General features: G+C 47.7%; 1 protein-coding gene across 2 annotated transcripts in view; it reads right to left on the bottom strand.

The window, feature by feature from the left end:
• Positions 1 to 12,306, bottom strand: part of GALNT18 (polypeptide N-acetylgalactosaminyltransferase 18) — a 346,837-nt gene that overhangs the window by 34,495 nt on the left and 300,036 nt on the right. For both annotated transcript variants that reach the window (XM_044919842.1, XM_021685303.2), the window contains one exon: positions 6,884 to 6,979. In XM_044919842.1, coding sequence (XP_044775777.1) covers positions 6,884 to 6,979 — 96 coding nt within the window. The remainder of the gene's footprint in view (positions 1 to 6,883; positions 6,980 to 12,306) is intronic.

Here is a 12,306-nt window from a genome sequence, read left to right as displayed (position 1 = left end):
TTCCTCCGCCTTTAGCCAACTTTGTGAACAGACGAAGAGAAATATCTCACACCTGGAAATAAGGCAAACTGGGAGAGGAAGTGGTCTACCCTTTTCACTACTATCCTGGGGCACTGTCTAACAAGCCCACCCAAGAGTATGCAATTTTCCAAGACAATTGCTTGACTTTGCTATTTCTTTTTTTTTTTTTTGCTATTTACCTTTTGATTAATACCCAGACACTAGGAAGTTAAATACTAACTTCCAGATTTCTGCCTGGGTAGTAAAGAGCACACTAAAGTCTATGATTTTATTTCCCTACAGGGCATTGACCACTTTGGTATCTAATCTAGCAATCTTATTCTAATGTTCTTTTTTAGAAAATGTCTGCAGATCCTGAGCTCCTCAGATGCTCTCAGTACCTGCTTAACCTTCTTTCTAGTTCCCTTATGAATGAATCAACTAAGTTTTTGTCACATGTTCATTTTAATTTGTTTAAGAATCACGTGTTACTTTTTTGAATTGACAAACTTGTTTGGTTAATGGTAAAGAGTTTTGAGGATTGTTTATTACCTGATTGATACAGATTCTTTCTGGTTTTAAAACCTCAAATAGATAAACTTAGAAATTTGAAAGTAGGAAACGAGGAAGGGAAGTGACTGTCCAAGTCTGCAGGATAAACTAGGCTAGTTTGCTGTCCTGCCTTCTTGACCTTTCTCCTCCTTCACTGTTCTTGGCTGTGGTTGGCTGAAATCCAAGGCATGCAGCTCAACTCTGGCCATACATGTAATTCTTAGAGGACAGAGAAGAGTTCAAGTCCCAGCTGTGGTGAAGATTTGAGGATGAGAAAATCGAGAATAGTTTGCCTCCAGCAATAAAATGGGAACTTAATGAGGGAGGGACTTTTGTCTGGTTCATGACTGTTTCCCAGGGCCAAGAATACTCTCAGGTACATGATGGACTCTCACTGATTTATGAATTAAAAAGTCATAGAATTCCAGGGTGGGAAGGCCCTTAGGGATTTCTTAGCTTAAGAATCTACATGATATGGGAACCTTTCATAATGCCCCTGGAGCTCGCCAAACTTGACTTGGACATCTCTGATGATGGAGAGGTCACAGTATCACCTGAGCCAATGACTGGGAAGAGTTTCCTTATACTCAGCCAAAAATCTGTGTCTTTATAATTTTGTAAGTTTTCATGTCCCTCTCAAATCTGCTCCTTTCCAGGCTAAACAATTCCCGTTCTCAAGGACATGGTCTCGAGTCTCTACCAATCTGGTAAAATAAAAGCCAGTATCTAGGAAGCAGTGACCATGTCCCAGGCTTGTTGTCTCAATGCTTTATGTGCATCGATTTTTAAAATTCTTATAACAACCTCGTAAGATAGGTACCACTATCATACAGGTGAGGAAATTGAGGCATAAGGAAATTATGACACCTACTCAAGGAACCTGAGTAGTAAGTGGTCTGGCTGGGATTTGAACCCAGGCAGTCTGTTTCTTGATCACTATATATTGCCTCATCATTTGCCTTTCAACATTTTCAAGCCTCCTATCACATGTGATACGTAGGGAGGAATGTGAGTTTTCATAGCAGAGGTCAGAAAGACTGTCACCTGGGGCTGATCTCTACTCCCCAGACAACAATGGGAGGTGCCACATATGTTCCCCTGGAGCTAGAATCTTGAGGACGTATATGTGGTGCACTGCACAACGTGGCAGTCCCATCTGTGCACATATGACCCTCCCTGGTCTCTCCTTGGCCTCTGTGGCCATGGTAACAAGAGAGATTCTGCTGAGAGCGAGCTGCCAGTCAGGGGAAAAATGTCCCTGGAAATACATATTGAGGGTCTGATTTGGACCAAGTCTAGGAGATTCAGAGAATCCTCAGGGTCTGTATTTGCCCATAGTCCCCTTATGAGTTGTACCCTGACCTCATACTAAGGTGATATCCCTGAGCTCCTCCTTTTCTCATCCCCTCCATGAGCCAGCAAAGTTCTTAGGGGCCAGTAGATACCTGTGGGAAGGCTTCCCACTCAAGAGGCTCTGCCTTATCACCCACCGCTTATCCCCTGCACCTGTGTCTATCTCTGGTGGATGGATGAACTCCACCAAGGACACACAGCCCATCTCCAGAGAACCCCATTCGCCCAGGCTCACTGGGCAGGCCAGACTCAACACGGTCCCTACACCACCCCATTCTGGGAAATGTTTGATCCGAGGTCGGTCTCCAGCCTCCTTACCTCTGGGCACTAACAGCCGTGCGCCTCAGCTACAGGCCTGGTGGTAGAGGGTAACTGGGCCCCCATGTTCCCTGCACAGCCCAGTCACATGACGACTGTGGCTTTGAGGAATGGGGAGGGGGACCCAAGTCTTTAAGACTTGCTGCAGATCTACATCAAGAAGCTGATTCATAAAGCACCAAGGGAAGGCAGCTCCCATCCTTCCTGGCAAGCACAGCACAGACTCACAGCTTCCCAGGCCAACAGAATTTCAGAAAGGAAGAATTGGAGGTAAGTGGATAGAGCTGGCAGAGCTGGGTCCAGAGCTGGCCAGCCCAGCTTCCCCATTTGCAGAGAAGAAGACAGGCCCAGATGAGACAAATCAGTGGTGCTAGGGACCAGAATCGTCATTACCTTTGGGTAGAGGTATTGACCAAGAGGAGGAATGAGGAAGCCCAGTGGGATGATGGGCTCGATCTGGATGGTGCCTACACAGGTGTCTACAAATGTGGAAATTCATTAAACTGTACACTTCAGATGTGTGTACTTTAGTGTAAAATCATATCTCAATAAAAGAGTAAAACAAAATAAAGGTCCAGGGAGGGTTAAGGTGACATTGCAACTGTGTGGCAAGACCAAGCCTAGAACTCAGGCTTCCTGGAAGCCCCCCCTTTCCCCTACTCCACTGCATTTTTGCTGCCACAGAAACTCAGTGATGCTCCATTAGTCTATGGGTAGGCTGTGACCAGGGCTGGAATCCATGGCACATGGCGCATGAGGTTAAGGAAAGTCATTTCATGGTGGCAAAAAGACCAAACTACTGGAGCTAGAATCTTGAGGGCATATATACTGAGCAAGGCTTAATGAGCAGTAATAATAGTATAGTACTATAGCAATATTATTAGCTAACACTCACTGAGCACTTACTATATGCCAGGCACTCTTTTAGATATTTGACATGTATTAAATCTTTACAGTAACTTTATGCTATATACCATCATTAATCTGTATTTTACGGAAAATAAAATAGGCCCACGTTTTAAAACCTTGCCCATTTAAAAACTTGGCAACTAGAGAGTGTCAAAGCTGATATTAGGACACAGACAATCTGATTCCAGAATCCATGCTCTTAACCACAGGACAGACGGCCCCATATTGAATCATCAGCAGCTGGGAGACTGGCAGCCTTTGCTCAAACTGACATCCACCATCACACAGAGGAAACACTCAACATTTGCCCGGTGGTCCAGATAAGCAACAACCCTGCAGATTTCCACATAGATTTGTTAAAAGCAAGTTCATTCACTGTCTCCTGGGCTGCAAGCATTAACAAGCTGGCAGGGAATTTACAAAAAGACCAAACTACTTGTGACCTGGCCACCTTGGCCCATACTCAAGAACAACGTGGGGATTTTCTGAGCTGAAAACTCAGGTGCCCAACTGCATTAATAATCAGGGAAATGCAAATTAAAACCACAGTGTGATATGACTCTACACCTGCCATGATGTCTATCATTTGGAAATAATACAGATTTACAGAGAATACTAAATGGTGGCAAGGGTGTGGGGAACAACAAGAACTCTAATAGACAGTTGGTGGGAGTAAAAATTGAGATAATTAATTTGGGAGACTGTTTCACTGTATATTGGTTGACCTGGGCTATCACAACAAAATGTCACCAGCTGGGTGGCTTAAACAACAGAAAGTCATTTTCACACAGTTTTGGATGCTGAGAGGTCCAAGATCTAGGTGCTGGTACATTAAGTTTCTAATGAGAGCTCTTTTCCTAGCCTCCTAATGTCCTCCTTCTTGCTGTGTTGTCACATGGCAGGGAGAGAGAGACAGAGAGACACGGAGCTCTCTGTGTCTCTTCTTATAAGGACACTAATTCTATCAGATCAGAGCTCCACCTTCATAACCTTATTTGACCTTAATTGCTTCCTTACTCCAAATACAGTCAGGATTAGTGTTTCAACACATGAATTTTGGGGTGATACAATTCGGTCCATAGCATTCTGCCCCTGGACCCCCAAGTTCATTTCCTTCTCCCATGCAAAATATATTCGTTTTATCCCAACAGCCCCCAAAGTCTTAAGTCATTCCAGCATCAACTCTAAAGTCTAAAGTTCAAATATCATCTAAGTAGCCTCTAATGTGCATGAGGCTCAAGGTGCGATTTATCCTGAGGCAAAATTTCTCTCCAGCTGAGAGCCTGTGAAATCAGATAAGTTATGTGCTTCCAAAATATGATGGTGGGATAGACACAGGCTAGACAAGCGCATTCCAGAAGGGGGAAGTTGGAAGGTAGGGGGTGATGCGTCCCAGACAAGTCCAAAACCTGGCAAGGCTAATTCCATTAGATCTCAAGGCTTGAGAATAACCTCTTTGTCCTGACGCTCTGCCCTCCAGGCTCACTGGGGTGGCAGCATCACCCCCGTGGCTCTGTGGAGCTGCCTGTGCCTTTGGCCCTTTGGGGTGGCACTGCCCGAGCCGCTCCCTTCTTTGGTCCCACTCCTGAGGCACTGGGCAGGGCCATCCAGGCCCACTGAAACCAGAGAGGCAGGCCCACTCTTTGAGGAGACAGCCTTGCCCCTGGGCCTGTGTGGGGGGGGGCTGGCAGCACTGATGATCTCTGAATGGCCTTCAGTATCATTCTTCCCTTTTCTTGAGGAAGAGGGCATGTTCACATGTCCGCCTTGTGAAAGCCAAGAAGTCCACCAGCTGGCCTTCATTCTGTCCTGCTCTCTCTTGTGTTCAGCCTGCCAGTTCTCTGCTGGGATAAGCCCATCTCAGTTTATGGTTTTTGCTGCTGAGATGGCCAATTGAGTCCATGAATCCCACCATGATCTCTTAATCAAATTGTTGTTCAGCTACACTCAGTGTTCTCTTCAGAACAAGCTTTCTCATTTTTTACAATATGGACAGGCTGAGTATTCTCCAATTCTTCAAGTTAAGGTTAAATGAGATCATAAGGGTTGAGCCCTTATCCAATGGGATTAGTGTCCCTTCAAGAAGAGACACCAGAGAGCTCACTCATTCTCTCTCTCCCTGCTATGTGAGGACACAGAGAGAAGGTAACCATCTGCAAGCCAGAAAGAGCCCTCACCAGAAACCAAATCCGCCAGCACTTTGATCTTGAACTTCCCAGGCACCAGAACTGGGAGAAAATAAATTCCTGTGGCATTATGTTATGGCAGCCCCAGGAGACTAATATAGGCAGTGTCTGCTCAAAGTAAACATATAGCAACCCTATGACTAGCGATTCAACTCCTAGGTATAAATCCACAAGAAATGAGTGCATACATGTACCAAAACAAGTATGTTCATAGCAGCAGTATTCATAATACTCTCAGGTGTCCATCAGCGGTAAATATATAGTCAATATGGTATATTCATAAAATGGAATATTACATAGTAATAAAAATTACAACTACACGTAGCAGCACAGAGGTACTTTACAAATATAACGATGAAAGAAAGAAGCCAACCCGAGAAAGCATACACCCTATAATCCTATTTATATAAAATTCAGAATCAGGCAATAATGCTCCTTTTATTCATCCAGGTGCTGGTTATGTGGGTGTGTTTGCTCTGAAAGCTCACTAATCTGTACACTTACAATTTGTCTATTGTCTGTACCTATGTTAGACGTCAATAAAAAGTTTATATAAAAATCGTCATCCGTGAGAAATATCACAGTGTTGTAAGGATGAAGAATGAGTTGCTATACTGTGTGGTGTGGGGATAGTGTGACCTGCTGACCTGTGACCGACCAGTCGGTGATGCCACAGCAGCTGGGCCCACAGAAACGATGAGCTGGTGGAGATCACAGCGGAAGTCCCAGCACAGTACGCCAGTGACACACACACACATCATGACTGCTTTTGGTTGTGTGTTGAGGTGGGTAATGACCCTTTTAAACACAGCAGTATAATTGCACAAATATACATATATTCTATACCATCTTTTTAAAAAAATCATTTGCACTACCGGAGGTAAGATAAGTAAACTCTGAAAATGTCAAATCAGAACAGGTCAGTCTATGGCCTCCATGGGCAATGGTTGTCCATTGTACTTTGTTGAATAGGCCATTCCTCTTGTCTCTGTCTCAGCATCCTCTTTGGATATCTGAAGCCTACGCTGTGACTGGCTAATTTTTCCTAGGATAACTTATTTTCCTGGTAGCTTCCCCTCATTCTCCACCAGGAGAAGGTCACACAAGCTAGAAAAGCTCTCGTGGCTATAAATTTTGGCTGCAGCTGTGATCTACTAAAGGGCAGAGCCCCAAAAGCCATGAAATGGCACTCTGAAGGGATTCTGAGATGTCAGGGAGCTCGAGGGACCCTTGGGTTCCCTCCTGTTCGGAAAGGGCATGATTGCCAGAACCAGGACTGCAGTTTACCCACAGTCTCTCCAAAAAAGGCAGGTGTTCCTCTTTAGAAACTGATCCTCTTCCTTGCTCCCCACCCCCGAGGATCCAGGCATGCCAGCATCTGCTATCCCAGCCTCCTTCCAGGTAAGGCAGGTATGACTCTCCCCTTTTAGTCATGAGCATACTCCTAACGAAAAGCGCTGGAGGCCCCTGGGCCTAGAGTCGCCATGACAGGAGTTTAACCATCCTTGCCCATGCCGGACATACGTGAGTGCACCCCCAGCAGGGGGCTCTCTCGGGGAACTCACCTGGGGTGTCATCCCGTGGCAGATGTACACAATGGGAACGTTCTCTGTGTCTGGACCCTGATCGAGACACAAATCGGTCTTCAGAGAGTTCTGCAGCTGAACACCCGAGGAGGGGCGGCCACACCAGAGAGAAAGGAGCAGAGAAACAAATGCATTAAATCAGGAGAAGCCAGCATTCCATGGAGACAGGCTCCATATCCATAATCAACCCGAGGCCCCTTAAATACTATGGAAAGCAGCAAGCACCAGCTTTTGCCAGGTATAAAGGTGCTGAGGGAAACCCAGCCTCCTGTGAAGGAGAAGCATTCTCATGTTGTTAAAGAATAAGCCAAGACAGTCTAGGTAGGAATAAAAGATACACGGGCACGAACACACAGAAAATGGTGCTAGGGTTTGCACCCCCTCCATTCCCACAGGGGTGGCACAAGGGCTTTCAATGGTCCCTGGATAGAAGTCTCTGCTCTGGAAGGTTGGGGGAAGTGGGTAACATGTTAGCTGCTTTCAGGCCTGACGTGTCCTCTGGGAAGGTCCTCTCTGGCCCCTGCAGATCCAGCAGTGGCTGGCCTGGCCCCAGTGGTGCCCAGGGGATGAGGATTCTCCAGACTGGGAGTTCTGGCAGGTGAATAAGAGAGGAGGGGGCCAAGGGGGTAGGAGAAGAGAGAGGTATCTCTTAACCTCACCTACAGGCACATAGCAATCAATAGAACCAATGCCTCACCATGTCAGGTAAGAAAGCCAATATTCAATGTCCCTTTCTGGAATAAGCCCCCTCCCAGCCCCTGGCAAGGACAGTTTACAGTCCCCATGGCCCTGGTCACCAGCCACAGCTGAGTACACCACTGTGGGCACCAACAGGCAGGTGAGAATGACTTAATAATTCTTTCTTTCTCTCGCTCTCATCCAACCTCTTTCTGGAATGGAATCGTCTCGTTAATCCTCTTATTCCGTGCTAGAACTCTCAGCGAGAGAGTTGGTGGTCCGTGGGTGGTGGCCACTAGAATTGTGAGGCCATTTAGATTGGGTCTGGGAGATCCGTTGGGCGATGCGTAAGCAGAGAAATCCAGCTGTGGCCGAGGAAGAGATGAAGCATGAGACAGAATGAGGGACACTGCGACCTACCATGGCTTTGGCGGCTTCCCAGCTCTAGTGCTCATGCCCAGCTGCACTTCAGTTCCCGTGCCCATAAGCGAGTTTGTGGCATTGTTACCCACCTTAACTTGAGCGAGCTTATATAGCTCTTGTTAGCAGCGAGGTGCTCTGTTTAGAACAGGAAATGGATATTGGAATTCAGGGAAGACCAGGGCGAAGGACCACAGGTGGGCCATCCATCCAAGGAGGCCAGAGACTGACAGCGGCTGGGCTTCCCTTGTCTTGACAACTTGTGGCAGGAATGCAGTGAGCCCAGCGAAGCGGTTCCAAACGGAACGACCAGAGGCACATGTGTGCTCTAGGCATCCCCCGTTCTTGACAGGGGGCAAGGAACAAAGTCAAATTCTTTTCTCTTGAGCTTCCTCTCCTCCACCGGGTGAAGGAATCTCAATCCCAGACTTGCGGTTTGGAGGTTCTTTAGAATTATAAACGTGTGCCAGCTCCCTGGGCAGAGGCCTCAGAAACATCTCTGCAGCAAATCCTCTTTTATAAAACAACTACGTGGCTTGCCTCGGTGAGGGAGCATATGTCAACACACTCTGGACTTTTCCTGCAGCCCACAGAGAGGAGGGTGTCACATCTAAAGCTGAGAACTATAATCCATTAGCGAGATCTGCTAACTGCTATCACAGAGAGAAAGGTCCAGAGAGCCCTGATGTCAGCCTTGGCTTTCCGCCAGCTTCTCAAAGCCATCCTCTGGGTGAGGAGGTAGGTAGTGCCTTTCGATAAAGTCCCCCCAGCTCTGTGTCATCTCTGCCCCGTGAAGCAGGTGGTCTGTTGCTGTCGGGACAGACAGGCTGGGACGGAATCCTGGCTCCAGCGGTGTGGTCTTGGACGAAGAACACAACTCCTTCTTGTCCGCTTTCTTCTATCTAAAGTAGGCATAGTACTGGCGCCTGCCTCATAGGATTGTCGGGAGGAGTAAGCACAACCATCTCCACAAGCAGGGAGCACAGGGCCTGACAAATGGCAAATGCGCAGTAATTGTTAGCTGCTCTTATTACTGCTATGACCTTGCTGACAGCCATTTGGGACAACTGGCTGTTTTGGCCTCATCTATGCATCAGTGACTGAGCTAAGTGCTTGCCATGTGTCACCCCCACCCCCATCCTCAGAAGAACCCGGCCAGGTCGGTGATCTTCTCTCTTTGAAGGATGAGGAACTGTGGCGTGGCAAGAAGGTCTGCCTCCCCTCCCTGTCTGTGATGCCGCTCCCGGGGCACGGACCCTTCCCCGCGTCGCCTCTCCTTACGCCTTCTCTTTGTCTGGCTAAATCCTCCCCCTCCTTTGGTTCTCAGCTTCTCTGTCACTCTGGAAGTCTTTCCTGACCCAAATCTGGGTGTCAGGCCATGGCCCTGTGCTTCATCAGCACCTCCATTTCTCTTATTGCTGTGCTTAGCGTGCTTGGTTCCGGTCCCTTCTTCGCGTGCCTGTCTCCCCCATCTGACCAGGCTGGGTCTGAGTCTTTCTCATCGTCTCTGACACCGGCCAGCCCCGGCACACGGAAGACAGTGAATATACACATGGAATGAATGAATGAAGACAACGAACAGATGAATGGCATTCCCAAATGAATGGCGTTGGGAAGTGGACAAGTGGCAAGTTCTTCCCATCATGCAAATGGCGACAATCTTAAGACTGTGAAAAATGCCCCAGGAGATGGTATGACTATAGCTTTTAAGGTTTTGTAAATTGTTGAGATTGCACAGAGAGTAAGTGGCAAAGCTAACATTCCAGAAGCCGGGCATGTCTGCTTCTAGATGCTGCTCCATCTCTGCTGTCAGCACTAGAGCTGGGATTAATCCGAATACCCCACTTCTTGGGCACGGGGCTCAATGATCCAGGGAAACCCACGCCCACACAATGGGGCCCACAGGCCCTTTTGCCCACAGGAGTCATTAATGGGACCTGTTAGTGGATTACTGGGCTGGGTTATAGATGACCTTGGCCCCACTGAGAGTCCCGGGAGGTTATTTGACCTGAGTAATGTAGTTTGGCATAAGTTGGAATGGAAAAAGTAAAAAGAAACTCTACCCCTGAGAAGACCTCTGGCCTCTGCATTTCAGAATAAAAATAATCACCAGGAAGAATGATTCAGCCTCAGCAAATCCTCTTGCTCTTGCGGCTATATCTTGCTTTGCCCATCTTCACCCTGTTGCCCCCATTAAGAGTTCATTATGCTCCTTGACAAGTAAGCGTGGCTCTGCTCTGTCAGAGGCCAGCCTGTGGAGGAGCCAGAAGGGAGGGGAGGTTGGCTGGGCCCCGAGCAGTGGCTGGCGGATGAACATACGGGGGGTCAGAGACCGCCGCCTGCCCCAGGATGGCTAGCACGGCTCAGTCCTTTGGGATGATGAGAGTGGCTTTTCAGCGCATCAGAGTAAAAATAGCTCGAACTATGGACTCAGCCAGATCCACATCACAGCCCTGTATATGCCACTTACTATTTGATCGGCTAAAGGTTTCTGGGTGTGGCGGTAAGAGGGTTACATGGTAAACCTGTTGTACGTGTCATTAAGATGAGACCCCCTTGCTTGGAAGACAAGAATGCCTTTGGCCAAGACCCAGAATGGCAATGGCCACACACACACACACACCCCTCCACTGTTGCTTTCCCACTGTGGCTAATACTGTTCAGCTACAGCTGACAGCCTGGTGAGAACATGAATCCAGAAACTGGTCCTGGCTCACAGGGGTTTTGGGCTAATGGTTTCTCCAGAGCCACAGCAGCATAACCATCCTTTCTGGATTGGGTCCAGCCATGGCCAAGCATCATACACAACTTGCTATGGGCAGCGTTTGGGGGCACCAGTAACAGCTGTGTCCTCAGAAAGGCCCTGGGGTGGGGGGGAGATGGGGCTGATGGGCACTTCACAGCCCAGTGTGTTTCCATGGGGACAACAGGATATGGAGTTTCAGGTAATAGCTGGGTGGCACCAGCGGAGAAGTTTTCTGGCACCCAAATTACACCAGCCTGAGAAGTAGAGAGGGAAGGGGCCACTGAGTTCAGAACGTGTCAACCGTGCCATGGAAATTCTTGCGGGAGGATATGATTCCTTCCTACAGGTTGGCCTCCTAGACAACACAGGTCTGATGGGGGGTGGGGGGTATTCCTGGGATCCTGGCTCTGTGTCCTATAGAATTCTAGGATGTCAGAGTTGGGAGGCCCGCAGAGAACATGGAGGCCAGTCCTCAGCGAGCATTCTTCTTCCCCTCCCAGGCAGATGCTCTGCCCATTATATTCCTGCTGAGGCAGGCCTTGAACTCGGTTCTGACCAGAGCTTATCCAAGGAAGAAGCTGCAGTTCTTCCTTCGAGTTTCTCCCTGGGATATCAAAAAGGTCTGAGGGGATACTCTCCAAAGGGAGGAAACAGAATGATATCAGAAGCTGGTGTCTTAGACTCAGTTTCTCTGCTGATGACCTATGTGACCATGGGAAGGTCACTTTGGCTTTCTGTTTCCCCAACTGTAACATGGCGTCAGTAATCTATGTAGTTTTGAGGGCTTATAACTGTCAGCAGAAAACCTCCATGTGTTCAGGAAGCAAAAGCCAGGTGAGATATCAAAAAAAACCAAACAAAAAAAACAAAACAATCAGGTATCATTGAAAATATTTTAAGAGTTGAATGGTCCTGGGAACACTGGGAGAATAGTAGAGTTTATAATATTCAAAGCATTTTAACCTTAGACAGAACATACAAATTGTCAGGATATATATTTATATATCTTAGACTTTTTTCTACTCTAGGAGCACAGTGTTATTTTGTCCCTTATTTAACAGAGGAAGAAACTGGGGCCCATAGATCTTAAGACACTTGACTGACAAGTGGCTTGGTCAAGATTGGAACCAGGTCTGTCTGGATCCAAACCCTGTGCTCTGCTTTCCATCGGGGTGACTGCTCTGTGCCAATCAATAGGTGGTCCTAAAACATCCCTCAAAATACAGTGAACTCAAGAAGGCTGGGTCCCAGAGCTCCTTTTCTGGAGGCCGTGTGTGCGAGTGGAAAGCATAAGCCCTTAGCCAGCGGAGGCATGCAGGCTGGTTGCTAGAACCTCAGGTACCCATGCTGCGGGAATAGTGGGTGTTCGCTATATTACCTTGCATGTCTGCCCTAACTGCAGGTTTTTGTTTTATTAAGTAGAACATGCAGGTTTGAGGCTAGAGCTAAATGAAGACTCTAAAGGAGAGATTTAGAACAAGGGAACAGAGAGGGTCGGGCTATGACACCAAAGGCTGCCTCTGGTCCACTGGTCTACCGGAGGCCCCACATGGGAGGC

This window comes from Neomonachus schauinslandi, chromosome 11, assembly GCF_002201575.2.
Source record: "Neomonachus schauinslandi chromosome 11, ASM220157v2, whole genome shotgun sequence".
In the NCBI taxonomy this organism is placed as follows: Eukaryota; Metazoa; Chordata; class Mammalia; order Carnivora; family Phocidae; genus Neomonachus; species Neomonachus schauinslandi.
This window is presented reverse-complemented; position numbering and strand designations above follow the sequence as displayed.